We start from the raw sequence: 18210 nt of genomic DNA on the forward strand, positions 1-18210 counted from the left end.
ATATGCCATTAAACTAAACATTGGGTTCAATTGCATGGAAAATAGTGGGAAAAGTTAAAAAGGGGAAGGCTATTAAAGTTTTCAGAACAAGAGAGCATGAAGAGCTCAAATTTAATTTCAGGCAAAGCATATAAGAAGGGGGCAGACAATGCAGGACTGAGGGTGTTGTACTTAATTGCTGCAGTACATGAAAACAAGATAAATGAAATTGTAACAGATCGAAATTGGCGGGTATGATCTTGTGGGAATCACAAGTGGCTGCAGGGGGCTTAGAGCTGGGAAGTAAATATCCAAGAATAACGAAAGGACAGGCAAATGGGCAGGGAGCGGGGTTGCCTTGTTAGTACGAAATGAAATGAAATTGAAAGCAAGAAGTTATATAGAGTCAGAAAGTATAGAATCTGTCTGTAGAGTTAAGGAACAGCAAAGGAAAAATCTCTCTGATGGGTGTCATGTACAAGCCTCCTATCTGTAGTCAGGATTAGGGAAAGAAAATAAAACAGGAAATAGAAAAGGCATATAAGAAAAGGCACTATTACAATGATCATGGGGGACTTCGATATGCAGGTAAACTGACAAAATCACAGAATGTGTACAAGGTAGTTTTTTTGGGAGGGGCTTGTGTTAGAGCCCACTCGGGAACAACTCTTTCTGAATTTGGTGATGTGTAATGAGGCAGACTTGATTAGAGAGCTTAAGATGAAATAACTCCTAGGGAGCAGTCACCATAATGCAATACAATTCACACTACAGTTTGAGAGAAAGAACTAGAATCAGAAGTAACTGTATTATAATTGAGTAAAGGTAACTATAAAGACACAAGGGAAGACCTGGCCAGAGTTAATTGGAAGCAAGCCGAACAGGGAAGATGTTGGAGCAGCAATAACAGGAATGTATTAATTTTAATTTAAGTATCTGACATGTGAATGTTTCTTTGTACTCATGAATGACTACTTTAATATGGTCCTGCATTGAGTTCCGAATGGCGTACAAATCAACTTGGGAACGGATTCAAGCATGGAACCTGTTCATAACCTGGGGACTGTTTGTGCTGGCACTGGAGGAGATCAGAGAAGGTTCACTAGATTGATCCAGGGTATAGAAGGACTGTCTTAAGAGGAAAGGTTGAGTAGATTGCAGCTATGCGCCTTGGAATATAGAATAATGAAAAGTGACCTTATTGAAACATACAAGGTTTTTAGGGGACTTGACAGGGTAGATGCAGAAATGTTGTTTAGCCTTGTGGGAGAGTGTAGAGGGCATCAACATAAGAAGTTGCACATTTAAGACAGAAAAGAGGAGGAACTTCTTCTCTCAGTGGTTTGTGAATCTATGCAATTCATTACCACAGAGGGCTGTTGAGACTGGGTCATTAAGCATATTCAAGGCTGAGATAGATCTTCAATCAGTAAGGGGAATCAAAGGTTATGTGGAAAAGGCAGGAAAGTAGAGTTGGGGATGAGCAGATCAGAAATGATCTCACTGAATTGTGGAGCAGACATGATGGGCTGAACGGCCTATTTTTGCTCCAACATCTTATAGCCTTATGGTCTTAAAGAGAGAAATCCCAATTGAGTTCCTGAAAAAGAGGCCAATTACCAGATACCCTCAGCAGATTTGAAACCTTAAGGGAAAGAACAAAAAAGGATTGTTTCCTCCTGAAAGATTCGGCTGATGAGCATGGTTAAGATTTCTCAGCTCACAAATTTCAGAACTACTTACCTGATGATAAAGTTAGCCACAGTAAATTAAGACAGTGCTTCAGGTTCAGAAGTTATAAAAGCTAAACTAATAAAACTGGAAAACAAATTAGCAATGGAATTACTTGCCAATGCCAAGAAGAGGGAAGTAATTGAAATATTGGCAAAGCAATTTTGGGACTGATGGAAATGCAAAGAGTACTAGACACACCAAGTGGTGAATCACCTGAGTTAGTAAAGATCCAATTCCAATTCAAGAAGTTCTGAATGTGGAACATAGTTGAAGCAACTTGAGATAGAAAAAGAATTTAAAAAACAAGATAGTGATGAAAATCTTGAACATCTGAGGGAGGAGAAAGGGAAAAAAAAAGTAATTCAGAGAAGGAAAAGGCCCAAAGGTTCAGAATTTAAGAGGCTGAAACGAATGATTTAGGAGACAAAAAAAAGAGAAGGAAAAACAAAAAGTGGAAAGAGGTAGAAGTACTGTCTTAAAATTATACAGTTTCAGAAGGAAACTTCAGATGCAAAAGAAGGTTCTGAGGAGAAGAGTTCTAGCTATAATCTAAAGAGAAATATATAATTTGTATAAGCCCCACTGGATTTGAGCTAAAAGTTATGAAGGCATTCTTTATGTCATTTGAGGAAATAGCCAACAAATGAAGTGCTGAAGGGAAACTGGACATTGCCCATTCAAAGCAAGTGGACACGTCCACTCTTACCAGTTGTCATGATGGTATAAATGCCATAGTGTGGTCAGAATTAGAAAACTTTGCATTCACCGTAAGAACACCAGTGCAACAATCTAGACTGAAAGACTAGAATATTGTGTGCAGTTCTGGTCTCCTTCCTGTCAGAAGGATGTTGTGAAACTTGAAAGGGTTCAGAAAAGATTTACAAGGATGTTGCCAGAGTTGGAGGATTTGAGCTATAGGGAGAGGTTGAACAAGCTGGGGCTTTTTTCCCTGGAGCGTCAGAGGCTGAGGGGTGACCTCATAAAGGTTTGTAAAATCATGAGGGGCATGGATGGGATAAATAGACAAAACTTTTTCCCTGGGGTGGGGGAGTCCAGAACTAGAGGGTATGGGTTTAGGGTGAGAGAGGAAAGATATAAAAGAGACCTAAGGGGTAACTTTTTCACACAGAGGGTGGTATGTGTATGGAATGAGCTGCCAGAGGAAGTGGTGGAGGCTGGTACAATTGCAACATTTAAGAGGCAGGCATCTGGATGGGTATATGAATAGGAAGGGTTTGGATGGATATGGACCAGATGCTAGCAGGTGGGACAAGATTAGGTTGGGATATCTGGTCGGCGTGGATAAGTTGCACTGAAGGGTCTGTTTCTGTGCTGTTCATCTCTATGACTCTATGTGCACAGAAAGAAGATAGATTATCTTTATCTAATGTACTTATAAGTCAGAGCCTAGTATGTCTGTGGTTATCATGTACACTGGTATACAGTATTCATGTATAATAAAGAGTATTAATTTGAAATGCAAGCCTGCAGACAGTTCTTGACCTTGCCTTCTCTTCAACAAACCCAAACACATAAACTAGCATCAAACCACACAAAAGACAGCACCGACCAGAGGCTATTCTGCTAATAACTTATGGTACAGGCAAACCCTGGGTTGTGAACAAGTTCAGTTCTGGAGTTTGCTCACAAGTCGATTTGTATGTAAATCAGAACACAATGCAGGACAATATAAAATATTCATTCGTATCTTTATATGTCATCTTTAAAATCACACCCCTGCAGGAAATCATATTTGTAAGTATGAGTATTTGGAAGTTGGACATTTGCAAATCAGGGGTCTGCTGTACAGGAAAAGATATGGACAAGGAGTAAAGCGTAAGCAAGTAGTTGTAGAGTTCCTATTTCACAGAAAAAACATTTTCTTGTGAATGCATCAGAAATCCAATTGAATGTTGCAACAACAGGATTGATGCAAACAAAATCCCAAAATGAATAATTTTAAGTAAACTTTGTTAATCATTCCAATAATGACACCATTAGTAAAACTGAGGTTTTTTTTTTAAAATACAATAGCAGCAGCTCATGTACTTCTGTCGGTGAATTTATTACTTAATGAGGAAATGAGACATACAGATCCGGAAAAGCAAAGAATTGATCCCTAGTCTGTGCTTTCCTTGAGCTCAATTGGGATGTGACAGATGTGTTCATGAGCTAAAGAACAAAATCCGTATTGATTCAGAACTTTCCAAAGCAAAACTACATCACCATGTTTGTATAATATACAACTGACACAATTACCCTGAATTAAGCCATCATCATGCAAGTTTTCCAAAACACCTTTCTGTTAAGTTAAGGGCATCACCATGAGGTAGCACATATGAACAAACATAGCTTGGCAGAAGAACACCAATTGCCTGAAACAAAGGTGGCGCTGCCCATATAATCACAGCATAGGTTACTCTGAGTGAAGAAATATGTGATTTTACTGAGATTTTGCTGTTATCACTGTGTTCATGTGACGATCTCCTGACAGATTGACGGATTTCTGTTGTCAGTGATTTTCTGATCAAAATTAATTTGCTATCTGATCTCCAAAAGGGAAAAATAAATCTCCTTAAAGTTTGGAAATGACTGTAAACCTTGACAGACATGTGAAAAAACATAGGGGAATATAATAAGCTGTGCAAAAACATGCAGGTTAGATGAATTAGCCACGCTAAAATTGCCCATAGAGTTCTGTAATGTGTAGGTTAGGAGCATTAGTTAGGGGTAAATGTAGAGTAGGAGGCGAATGGGTCTGGGTAGGTTACACTTCGGGGGGTCGTTGTGGATTTGTAGGATTCTATCTGTGTCATAGAAACATAGAATTAGCATTTGGCCATTCAGCTCATCAAGATTGTCTAGCCATTCCATCCCTTTTATCTAACCCATCCCCATTGGTAATGAGAAATTTATCAATGTCTACATTATGTATACTTAAAAAGACTGAGCTTCCATAGCCCTCTGTGAAAGAGAATTCCAAATGTTCACAACTCATTGAGTAAAAATGTTTCTCCTCATCCCAGACCTAAGTGGTATTCCCCCTTATTTTTAAAATGTGCCCCCTGGTTCTAGACTTAACAATCAGGGGAAACATCTTACCTGCATATATCCTGTCTATCCATTTAAATATTTCATAAGTTTCAATGCGATCATTTCTCATTCTTCAAAGTTTACCCAATCTCTCTTCATAGGACAGAGTGTGGTACTAGAAAAGCACAGCAGGTAAGGCAGCACCCGAGGAGCAGGAGAATCGATGTTTCGGGCATAAACCCTTCATCAGGAATGAGTTCTCATTAATAAGCCCTGACGAAGGGCTCTGGCCCAAAACGTCAATTCTCCTGCTCCTTGGATGCTGCCTGACCTGCTGTGCTTTTCCAACACCACACTCATGACTCTGATCTCCAGCATCTGCAATCCTCACTTTCTCTTCATAGGACAGTCCTGCATCCTGGGACCAGATCTGGTGAACCTACATTGCACTCCCTCTCTACAATAATAGCCTCGATATTCCGCTGGCTGACAGTTGTTATTCTGGTGTAAATGGGAAAGGGCAAACGGGGGCCCTGCAGAATCTCCAAGGTAGCAGAATTGGAAGGAATTGCTTGGGAAACTTAATTTTCCTCTGGGCATTTCCCCTACTGGAGACTTCATACTGAATATATAGTCTAATTCCTGAGTGACTATGGTGCCAGACGAACATCAGCGCCCAGCTAGTTCCCCAGACCCCAACACTCGCAGGGGGCTTGTCACTCAAACACTACCCAGGGACCCGAGGCCCAGATCTAACCCTGCAACCCACCGGACCCAACCCAACTCTCCCGTTCCCATGCTGGACCTGATCCAACAGCCCCCATTGCTGGACCTAAAACCCCTCAGACCCGATGCCTCTTGCTTACCTCAGCCTGCCCTAAACACTGCACATTTACCTGGCTTCCTAGTCATCATCCAAAGGGCAACCTGCCCATACCTGCCTACTATCCTCTGCAACTGGTAACCTACTCCTAACCAGCACCGAATCTCCCAAACCATCCTGCTCCCTACCGTCACATTTACCATATAGTTATTTTTAATCAAGCCATTCAGGCATGTTATGACACATTTCTGGTACAGGTGGAACTTGAACCTGGATCTTGTGGCCCAGAGACAGGGACACTGCCACTCTGCTATAAGAGACCTTAGACTTACCTTATTTGCTTGCTTTTCAACAGCAGCTGTCAAAGTAGCTGCGTGAGATTGGGGCAAATTTTCCAGACAGTGGCAATGTATTTCCTGAGATAAGAAGACTAAAGCTGCATACAGGACTCAATTGTGGTCTAAACAAGCTTCTACTTAATTGAAGAAAACTTCACTACTGACTTGAATCCTCTTGTAAGAAAGGCAAGCATTCCACTAGCCTTCCTAATAGCTTGCTGCACTTGCATGTTATCCTTCAGTGACTTATCAACAAGGATACCTAGTACATCGACACTTTCCAACCTTTCACCATTTCAGAAAGACTCTGCACAACCCACTAAAGGAATAACTTCACATTTTTTTCACATTATATTACATCTGCCATGTTCTTGCCCATTCACTAACCCTGTCCAAATCGTCCTGAAGCCATTTTGCATCTTTCTGATAACATACATTCCCACATAGCTTTGTATCATCCAGACATTTGGATCTCCATGCATGGATATCAAGCCAATCAAATCCTCCTCCATTGTTCCTCAGGTGACTGAGAATATTCAGAAAAATTGCATGCAGCCTTTCCACCTTCCATAGTATACTGGATGTTTGAAATTGACTACAGGGAGTCAAACAGCTGTTGAAGCATTTGGTGATATCCAAGAAAAAGGACATGATGATATAAACTACATTTATATGAGATAATCAGGCACGAAAATTTCCATATTCCAGAAACATGGTGGAGCACTGTTGCCTGTGGATCACACAGATCAGAATTAAATAATGGATGATATGGAGTTTTGACAGGGAACCCACAGCACATTAAAATATGGGAAGTGAGGAAGAACAAAATTTACTGGTTTGATCAAACATTTTCCATTCCATTCCTCATTATCTAAGGTGCTACTGCTAATGAGCAGTTTAGAATTATTCATAACTGTAATATCCAAACTATTCTTACACTGGGCAGCTTTTGAATAGAAAAAGTGAGGACTGCAGATGCTGGAGATCAGAGTCAAGAGTGTGGTGCTGGAAAAGCAGAGCAGTTCAGGCAGCATCCGAGAAGCAGGAGAATCAATGTTTCAGGCAAAAGCCTTTCATCAGGAATGGGCTTTAGCCTGAAATGTCAATTCTCCTGCTCCTTGGATGCTGCCTGACCTGCTGTGCTTTTGCAGCACCACACTCTCAGCTTTTGAATAGAGTTTCAATTAAGATTATACTTGCAATAATTCATCTCCTTTACCTGCCATGCTTCAACTTTCTTTATATCGGGACATGATCCATTTGCAAATATACCCTTGCCTGGTTTGCAGTCATAGATGTCCTGCAGAGCGTGAGCAATTGAATATACTGCTACATATACATTGTATGAAATACGTAGGTGAGTATAATCCAGATAAGGAGTTTCCACACTCGTGATATTCTCTTCTCCAGTGCATGGAGGTCTTGATCTTGTCCTTGTGGAATGCTGCACTTTAGCATTTCCATCCTGTGTTGCTAATCCATGGGTTGGTGCTTTTGAATTTTTTAGCTGTGTTAGGGATTCATCAGTGAAATAACAGTTAAATGTTTCTTCCCAAAATTCCTTGACAAATCCATTGTCAGAGGATCTGCTGGGATGGACTCTTTTTAAAAACTCATTGAATCCTGGGATGCGGCCTGCTCGGAGTGCAATTCCAATGGTTCCACCAACAACATGGAAATACTCCGGTTTGGCTATCAATGAGGAACTCGCCCATGCTTCACTTGCCAGCCAAATTCTACCAGTGATGTTTCGTCGAACTATCTCTTGTATCAGTGGTTCCAAGTCAGGGCCATTTGAGAAGACAACAATCACTCTGGCTGAGGAATTCTGAATGATATCTGCAAGCTGTTCCACCTGTTTCTGGGTATAGTACTGAGAAATCATCTCACTGAAATCTATGCAGATATCCCGTTCTTCAGCTTCTTCCCGAAATGTATCTATCCCTGGACGCCCATAGTCGTCATCAGCGGCTAAAGTGCCCACCCAATTCCACTGAAAATGCTCGATAATCTCAGCCATGGCAGTAGCCTGTTGCCCATCATTTGGGATTGTGCGAAGGAAAGCCTTGTATTCATTCTTGTTGCTTAAGAGCCTGCTTGAGGAGGCATAACTGACCTTCAATAGAAACAACAAGTGTTAGCAAGGGTCATCTGTGCAAAAGCTAAATAGTCATAAATCAAAATTCTCAACTCTTTGTGCAGCAAACATTTGAGTTCTTAAGTCTGTGAGTTTGCTCACTGAGTTTGGAGGTTTGTTTTCAGACATTTCGTCACCGTGACTAGGTAACATCATCAGTGAGAGTCTCTGGTGAAACACTGGTGGTATGTCCTGCCTCTCTATTTATAGGTCTTGGCGATATCATTTCGGTTCTTTTTTTTAAGGGAAGATAGATAGGATCTCAGTCGATGTGTTTATTGAGGGAGTTCTGGTTAGAATGCTAGGCTTCTAAGAATTCTCGTGCGTGTCTTTGTTTCACCTGACCTAGGATGTGTGTGTTGTCCCAGTCAAAGTGATGTCCTTCTTTGTCTGTATATACAGAAACTAGTGATAGTAGGTCATGTCTTTTGGTGGCCAACTGGTGTTCATGTATTCTGGTGGCAAGTTTCCTGCTGGTTACCCTTCAGTAACTTCAAATCTGCTCAGTGTGGTTATCGTGAAAATGTATCAGGATTGTTCTATTATGTGCATATTCTATTAAACTTATTAAATCACAAGTACTTTTCCTATTGAGTATGAATTTTAAGAGTCTCTGATATAAACAGAAGTGTAATTATCCAAAACCCTACTGTGAAAAATGCACACTTCTAGCCTCCAGCATGAGAAGGAAGAACTACCACGCATTCCACAAGTGAAGAAATATTATCACCTTATTTACACTGATCCATTGACACTAAGAACAGATGTCCCCAATTCTTCTGAACAAACACTTTCCCACATCCTGTAGCAAATGTGTCACATCTAAGGCTACACGATTACTTAGTCCCAAAGTCCATTCATTAATGCTGGTGATGTGAGTTTTCTCTTGACATGGGGTTGCTGTACACTAACAGTCAAATTCTGGCCAGTTTTAGATCTTACAATTTCATATCTTACAAAAAACCGTTTTTATGTTCTGATCAAAGGTTATCAGCCTGAATCATATCTCCCAGTTTTCTCATTCCATTGATGCTGCTAGAGCTGCAGAGTACTTTCAGCATTTTCCCTTTTTATTTCAAATGTTCAAATGTCTTTGGTTCTCTTTGGTAGTTAGTTGTTTCTAGCCTGTCTTTGTGAAAAGGGCCTGTTTTTGTGAAATGGGCCTGCTTACTTTAGGTGATCACTGCAGTTTGATTAGCTACACTTTCAATGGACTAGAAAAATGTATACTGCTAAAACCTTATACTTGCATCATACTTCACTAGTGCACTATATTGAGAATAGATATCTCAGATGGAGTTACAATGAAGAAATTCAGGAAAACCTACATACCAAAAAGTGTGAAATCTTACTTATAAATGCCACTGCTAAGCCTGTTCTCATTTGTCTCTTAAATAGCTTCAAATTATTCAGTGCACTTTCAAGAAACTGAATGTAGGATCTTATCCTATAGATCAATATGTATAAGATTCAGTGTTGCTACCTTTTGTAAAAGTTACAGCTAGTGTGCTATTAGTGCTATTGAATTTCAACAATTGTGTAGGAATCTGAATGTTACTAAATCATCAATTTTAGTAATACTACTAGATATTAAGATTTGTTAATTATGATCAAGAAGACATCATAAATGACCTGAAAGTTTTATTACTATTCATCCCACATGTTAGAAGGATGGGCACTTGAATTTTAAACTATACAGAATTCTGGGATCACGGAGGGTGATTTTAATTTTGCACAATAGTATAAAGCAAATTATAGTGAATTAATCACCCATTATCTACCATGCTTGATCCATAGTTAAAACAACTCCTTGTAATTTATGCTCTCTTGCAGGGAGTGAAGGGCAGGATCTCTGAGCATGGGAAATCAGGAGCAGTACATGTCAAGGTGAAGAATTGAGGAGTGCAGGAGCTGTGTTGGTGGGGAAAAGGGTGGGTGCTCTGAGGGTCTGTATGAGGGGTGCAGGGACTGTGAGGATGATAGGGAGGTGTGGGGCAGGTGAGGATTGTGGAGAGTCAAAGGATGCAAGAACTGTGAGGGTGAGGAGTGGTGAAGACAGAGACTTTGAGGGTAGGTGCTGGGGGGTAGCAGGAGGTGTGAGGGTAAGGAATGGAAGGGTGGGGTCTGTGAGAGTGGAGCATGAGCTGTCTAAAAATAAGTGAAAAGATAAATAAAATGATGAAGATAATGCTTAAATGAATTTTATATAAGAGTGTGCATAATGATAAAAAGAGACAGTATGGGGTTTTGTGGAGAGTAATCTGAGTCTGTGCTGAAAAGTCATGAAAACTAGAGGTGTCTGATTTCTGACCAATAGAAGGACCACAATTGTGGTTGCCTCCAGTACAAATCCAGATCCAACCAGATCAAAACTACTGAACCCCAGTACATCCTAATCCAGTTTTGTACTGGTTTCATACTGGACTATACTGGCTTTTCCTGTTAGTGAAAACAGCTCAGAGGGAATATTAGGGCCTCTAGCTAAGGAGGGAAGCATTTAAACAACATCATCAGTTCCATTTCATTTTAGATTATGCAGATAGCAGAACTATATTTCTTGTTAAAGGAATTCACTGAACAATTACATCTAGCTATTCCGTCAGACCAATGAATTGTCTAACAAATTGGCCAAGAAATGAGACCATTCAACCCAGCAAATCCAATTCTATATTTACTTCAATGGCTTTTACTGATTATTTATTTCAAAACCCTGCTGCAAAATGAAGTCCAGTATCTATTTTCATAAAAAGAATATGAGCTTAAAGTTTAAAAATCAATGTCACTATTAATCACTAATGAAAGGTTGTTGATATTAATGCAAAATGTCTTCTAATCTGTTATGTTTTTACATGTAAGACAATTTAAATTTGACTAGACAGTTGTTAAAATGTGGTATTCACAAAGAGCTGGCTGTTTGTCTACAGCTACATGTGGTCTCCTTCACAAACACACATACATATACTGGTTACAGAAACACTTGTTCTCCACAATGTACACACACTCACAATCTTGTTCATTGTCACTAAGTGCACTGACCTGTGGAATGTGAAACAACCCCAGCAGATTGGCGACTGCAGTCGAAATTCCAGATCCCGTTGCCCCCACAACTGCTATTGTCGATGGGATGTGATCAGAGCAGTTACAAAACTCATCCAAGTTCAGTGAGTCGATTTTATTCTGGGCTACAAAACTTAGAGTTGCTTCCAGGCCTTTGGACACAGTGTTGCACGTATCAAATATCCTGTATCCGAGAGTGATATTTGGTAGAAATTTCATACTATTGTTGATTTCCTCAATTGCAAATATCATTGCCTGCAACCACCGGAATCCTCTGAAGTTGTACCTGTCAATGATAATTGAGACGTAGTTATGATATTCTTATTCACCTTTTCAACCAATCAGTCTAACTGTGGCCTTTCCATTGATCAGTCTGTAATCAAAATGGACACAAGGAGAGATGCCTCAGCCACAATACAAACCCATTGCAAAAACAGTTTTCTTAATGGAATTGTTTACAGCTTAATGACTAACATTTTTTATCAGAAAAGAAAAAGGAAAGGTTGCTTTTTTATATGTTTTTCACATCCTGAAGACTTCCCGAAGTGCTTTACTACCAATAAGGTGCATTTGCTGTTATAACGTAGGAAACACAGTTGCCAATTTGTATATTGTAAGGTCCTACAAACAGCAATATAATAAAATCTAGATAATCCATCATTTTTAGTAACATTCTCCTGTTCTTCTCCAGAGTAGTGTCATGCAATCGTTTAAGTCCATGTGAGAAAGCAGTTATGGCCTTAGTTTAAACCCTGATCCAAACGATGGTACTTCTGACATTGCCGCCCCCGTACTTAGGAATGCACTGAACATATTGTTTGCACAGCATTTTGAGGTGGAACTTGAATCCATGTGCTCCTACCTCTGATGCACCACTAAACCACAACAGACAGTTTTCAGATGCAACTTTCATAGAATCATAGAAATGTACAGCACGGAAACAGACCCATTGGTCCAACCCGTCTATGCCGATCAGACATCCTAACCTAATCTAGTCCCATTTGCCAGCACTTGGGCCCATATCTCTCTAAACCATTTCTATTCATATAGCTGTCCAAATGCCTTTTAAATGCTGTAATTGTACCAGCCTCCACCATTTCCTCTGGCAGCACATTCCATACACACACCGCCGTCTGTGTGAAAACTTTGCCCCTTAGGTCCCTTTCATATCTTTCCCCTCTCATCCTAAACCTATGCCCTCAAGTTATGGTCTCCCCACCCTAGAGAAAAGACCTTGTCTATTTATCCTATCCATGCCCCTCATGATTTTATCAACCTCTATAAGGTCACCCCTCAGCCTCCGATGCTCCAGGGAAAACAGCCCCAGCTTATTTAACCTCCCTCTTTAGCTCAAGTCCTCCAACCCTGACAGCATCCTTGTAAATCTTTTCTGAATGCTTTCAAGTTTCACAACATCCTCCCCTTCCTCATTATTTATTAATTAATTAATTGTAGTTAATACAAATTACTTTTATTTACTCATTGTGAAATGGGTCTGACTAATTATGGTTAAGACTGATTTTGCAATAAGTTAACATTTAGAATACTAATCTCCCTTCGAGTAATGATTCAAGGATGGGAAAATTTAAAATGAAAAAATGTTGCGAATTAAATTGCTTTGATTGTGACTGGAAACTTTTACATTGCAACCATTAACAATAATAGTCTCTTTTTTCTGTTCACTCCATACCTAATGTCTTCAGCAAATAACTACAGTTTTCGCGAGGGAGCTCCATCTCCACCCTAAGGAGTTAACTGTTACCACATGCCACTTCTCATTTTATTCTCTCAAGTATCACTTGCACAAAAAGACATTTCCACATGAATAACTCATGGCTAGGTTTCAAATATTTCAATATAAATGAGATAAAAACCCTGGACAGGCTGAAAGGGATTTCAAAATACTAATCCATGGAGACTTATTCCTGCATGATGAAAAATTCTATAGGTATTATTGAAACAATACCAATCATGATGGGAGTGTCATTTGAATCTAAGAAAGTACCAGTAGATTCGAAATTAATGCGTTTCCCAAAATGGAAGAAAAACAGGCACGGACAACTATTTCAACAGCACCTTCCAAACCCACAACTTCTGCCATTGAGAAGGACACAAATACCATATACATGGGAACCACTACTTCATATCCCCATTTAGCCACACACTCTGCTGACTTGGACTCTTATTTTTGTTTCTTCACCATCACTGAGTCAAATCCAAGAACTCCCTCCCTAATAGCATTGTGCGTGCGACTTCACCAGGTGGCAGCAAAGATGACTTGGCCAGCAGGGTTATACCTAGAAAAAAATAAAATTATGAACCCAGGAGTCTAATTTCTAAAGTTGAAGAGATGGATTCAATTACTGGGAATAAGCCATTAGGAGTATACAGTAATAAGATAGTAAGCAATAATTAATATGGATTTAGTGGGGAGAATCTTGCCTGTCCAGCCTGACCAGCCTTTTTGAGGAAATGGCCTTCCCAGGGGAAGGCTCTACAACTCCACAAAGACATTCCACAAAGTCCCACAGAAAAAAACATTAGTGAAATTCAAAGTTGTGGGAGTCAGAGGAAAAACTGGGAATGGAAAAGAATATGACTGAAGGTTAGTATTCAATTCATTAGATGATTTATGGGGAGAACTATGAATTCAGATTCTTCAGAAGTCATTGTTTTGACAACTACAGTCATAGAAACAAATAAAAAATGTTGTGGCAACATTTGCTCCAGTCATTAGCACCTCCTTGACTACATCATCTTCCAGGTGAAAGTGAGGACTGCAGATGCTGGAGATTAGAGTCGAGAGTGTGGTGCTGGAAAAGCACAGCAGGCGAAGGGCTTTTGCCCGAAACATTGATTTTCCTGCTCCTTGGATGCTGCTTCACCTGCTGTGCTTTTCCAGCACCACACTCTTTACATCATCTTCCAAATGAGGGATCAAAAGGATGTTCACATCACCTGGATATAAGTTGAAGACTTTTGGACCATCCAATACCTAAACATGACTACAATCTACAATAGATTGGCCCAAAAAACACAGAACACTACCTCAGGACATTCTGTGATGATGGACTCAAGGTCTTTGCAAAGGAAGACCTATTCAGTTAATGTCTCACTGACAACCTGATGTCACTCAATGAACAGAACCATAGAATGTTCCCAACACTTGGCTTGTCCTTAAATACATTACAAGCAGCACTGGCACAGATGCCTTTGATTTCCTCACCAGGAAATTGGTTTGATGAGAATGATCAGGAAATCCAAGAGCTACAAAAAACTCCAAGTACAAGGTTTTCCTGAACTAGAAGCACCATCAAAATTCAAGGGTAAGAAATCAGGTCTACAGACAAATGAAGGCTAAGGTCCAACGTAAACCTCTGACCTAAAGTATAAATGATGGGTGGAAATAGAGCAGGACATACAGTAATTCACGGACAACCGTGACATGTATGTATTCATCAGCGCAATCAAGACACAAACTCACATCACACTCTGTTCTGAGAGCTAAGAATGGAATAACTTTTACAAAGGACAGATAGGCAGGAAGCACTCATTGGAAGTAGTGCTTCGAGGATCTCCTCAACCAGGATTCAGTCCTCAATATGAGTGTCTTCAACCACATCCCACCGCTTCTAACTACCCAGTGTTTCAGCAGAACAATTATTTGACATGAAGTTGGAAAGGCCATCGAACAGTTAAGAACCAATGAAGCCACCAGTGCAGCCGATCAGTGGAGAAGATCCTCTGCATGACAATGTGAATTATTCCCCTCATCTGGAAGGAGGAGAGCACACCAGCAGACCTCAGAGTGGCAGTAATTGTGAGTAGCTTCAAGAAAGGAATTGATTGATTGTGATAACTACAGAGGGCTGTCTGCCACAATGAAATTAATGGCATGAATCTTCTTCAATTGCATCTTCCCCACCATGGCTGAAGAGCTCTTACCAGAGTCACAATGCAGACTCTGACCATCAAGAGGCACAGGAGCCATGATCTTCACAGCAAGATGGGTAAAATGCAGAGAGCAGCAGCAATATTTATACATGGACTCTTTGATCTCACAAAGATCTCCCATGCTGTTATGTGGGAGAAATTTGTCTGTTTGCAGAAATTTGTCACCATTCTCCGCTTGTTCCATGAAAACATGAAACAAATCCATCACAGATCCAATAAGTGTGCAAGTTGGGTTCAAGCATGGCTGCATCATTGTACCAATGTTCCTTTCTATCTTCCTCACATCCACAAAATGGAGCTAAGCTAAAGAATTATGGGAAACTTAAATCTAGAACCAAGATCACCCAACTTCCATCATTGAGACGTAGTAAGTAGATGACACATGCAAAGGCTGAACTCCCATTCAGCATCAATAAACTCTTGGAAGTGTTTAGGAAGAATGGGCCTCAGGTTAAATATCTAGAAGACAAAGGTCCTCTATCAACCTACTCAGGAAGAAGGGCTTATGCCCAAAACGTCGATTCTCCTGCTCCTCAAATGCTGCCTGGCCTGCTGTGTTTTTCCAGCACGACATTCTTCAACTCTGGTACTCCAGCATCTGCAGTTCTCACCTTCTCCTAACACAGTCTTTGGCCATCTGAGGACCAGTATTTGTTAACCAAGACCTCAAACATGGCATTAAGCATATGTTCTACAGGGCTGTCGTGTCCTCTTGTATGCATTGGTGCAATGGACATTGTTCAGCAGATACCTCAAGCCATTGGAGAAATAACATCAGAGATGTCTCTGCAAAATCCTGCAAATTCAAGAGCAGGATAGGTGCTCCATATAAATATCTTCTCTCAGGCCAACATGGAGGCACTGGTTATGGCCAATCGGGTAAGCCACATTATCCCAAACACAACCCTCTACTCAGACAGAATGTTCTCAAAATTACCGTAAAGTTGCAACATCCCCACGAGCTCATGGAAATCTTTTCCCCAATACCATCGAAACTGTAGAAGAAACACCTGCAAAGGTGCAGAGAATTTTGATTGCCCCTAACAGTCTCATACGCAATCTAAGTGAAAATGGGCTAAAGAGTTTTAAACATTCTCAACGTCCCACCCTCCCAGCTCATACGATCTGCCCCATGACAACAGGCTGTGTGGATCCACTATTGAGGTCAGGACCCACAGTGGAAGAATGTCATCCCCATTCCCAAAGGGCTGCCTAAGAAGAAAGAAGAAGAGCCTCTAATTGACACATTTGACCATGATTCAGAAACTCAACATAGTGAAATTTCCTGATGGGATTAAACAAAAAAAGGCAATGAAAGAAACCCAGTGCATTAAATAAATTACACATGGCACTTACTGTTTCTGATTTAAATAAATGCTTGGACTGAGAAAATGATCAATTACTTTATTGTGATATAATTTAACTGAGAATTACAAAGGTAAAAGATTTCAGTGGAAATGAGACTCAATGAACTAACATGATGGGATTTCCATTCAGTCGTTTGGTTTTGCAGTAACCTTTGTAGATTTGATAACTCAGATCTATGCTGAGATGAAACATCAGTTGCTATGTGTGCAGGTATTTTACTTACAAAGGTTTTTTTCTTTAATGGATGCTCCATGCCTACAGTTGTAACTCCAAGTAACTTCTACAATGTATTGACTTTTCTTTGAGTGCACTCAGGTATAACTAGTTAAGCACAACGAGCATCAGTAGTACACAGACTCACATAATTTAACACAGAACATTTGACCACAGACAACATTGCATCTTATGCCAATTCCACTGGCCTTACCATTCCATTATGAAAGCAAAGTTTAGTTTGGCTGAAGTTCATACAGGCTTCAAGTTTCTTAGTGCTGTTGTCTTGTTGACGTAGACAGGCAGGAAGCTGAAAGAACACAGCAAGCTAGGCAGCATCAGGAGATAGAGAAGTTGACATTTCAGGTGTAAGTCTTCTTCAGGACTGGGGCTGGGTGTAGAGAGAGCTGCAGATAAAAGGGATAGCAGAGGTGGTGTGGTGGAGTGGGGTTAGTTGAAGGGGTAGAGGATATGACCTGGTTGGTCAATGAGAGGAATGAATCCAGTTGGTGTTGTTCCTCCAATTTGCAGTTTGGTTTGTTATGGCAAAGGAGGCAGCCAAGGATGATCATGTCGGAAAGGGAGTGGGAAGGGGAATTCAAGCAACACCTCAAATTCAGCCTGGGCAGCTTACAGCCTGGAGAACTCAACACTGAGTTCTCCAATTTCAAATAACCTCCCTTCCCAGCCCCTCCCCCACCCTTCACTCCTCCCTGCCACCAACCAGATTCCTTCCTCCCATTGACCAACCCTCTGCTAATCTTCACCTATCCCCACTCCACCACCCCCTTTATCTGTAGCTCCTTTTACACCCACCCCTAGTCCTGAAGAATAGTTACACCCGAAACATTGAATTCTCTACCTTCTGATGCTGCCTAGCTTGCTGTGTTCTTCCAGCTTTCTGCCTGTCTACTTTGGATTCTAGCATATGCAGTTTTTTTGTCTCCAATGTTGTCTTGCTGGTGGGCAGTATCATCAACATGTTCACTTCAAGTTTCATATGTGAGTGGTGCTATTTACAAGAAAATGAATAATAGTAAAGATACTTGAATCCTATATCATCCTTAGCCAGAGCAAGTGTTGCTGTTTTAATGGACTGGTGAAACCCTTGGAATCCAAACAAAGCTATAGCAAAACCAAACAAGTGGTTGGATGTCCCATCCTGTGAGTTGACATTAGCAATGAGCTTCTTTATGTTTGTAACTCACTTAGGAATTAAGTCATTCAATAATTTTGTAAATCCAGAAAATGTATTTAGATCAGAAACAGTAAATGGGAAATCACAGATGCTTGGGATACTCTGTTCACTGTTCATTTTCCTAGTTCAACATCACTCCCCTAACTAATATCCTCTGTTTTTCTCTCTTTCAGATGGGTCATTATCCATCTTGAGGTTTTACAAAAAATATCAATTGCAATAAGCTGTGTAATAGCCTTTCATTAGATTACCTACAGTGTGGAAAAAGGCCCTTCGGCCCAACAAGTCCACCCTGATCCTCTGAAGAGTACCCCACCCAGACCCATTTCTTTACACTTACTCCTGAATAATGCACCTAACACTATGGACAATCTTT

At 40.4% G+C, this 18210-nt stretch overlaps 1 protein-coding gene across 4 annotated transcripts in view; it reads right to left on the reverse strand.

Moving 5' to 3' along the window:
- Positions 1–18210, reverse strand: part of casr (calcium-sensing receptor) — a 102413-nt gene that overhangs the window by 20626 nt on the left and 63577 nt on the right. For all 4 annotated transcript variants that reach the window (XR_015758852.1, XM_043700978.2, XM_043700976.2 and 1 more), the window contains 2 exons: positions 11081–11387; positions 7127–8023 (listed from right to left, as the gene is read on the reverse strand). Coding sequence is in view for 3 of the 4 variants with exons in the window: in XM_043700978.2 (XP_043556913.2) it covers positions 7127–8023; positions 11081–11387 (1204 nt within the window). In the remaining variant the exon portion in view is untranslated. The remainder of the gene's footprint in view (positions 1–7126; positions 8024–11080; positions 11388–18210) is intronic.

The sequence above is a fragment of the Chiloscyllium plagiosum genome, unplaced genomic scaffold (assembly GCF_037043375.1).
Source record: "Chiloscyllium plagiosum isolate Xiang-an unplaced genomic scaffold, Cpla_swu_hap1 HiC_scaffold_12, whole genome shotgun sequence".
NCBI classification, from domain to species: domain Eukaryota; kingdom Metazoa; phylum Chordata; class Chondrichthyes; order Orectolobiformes; family Hemiscylliidae; genus Chiloscyllium; species Chiloscyllium plagiosum.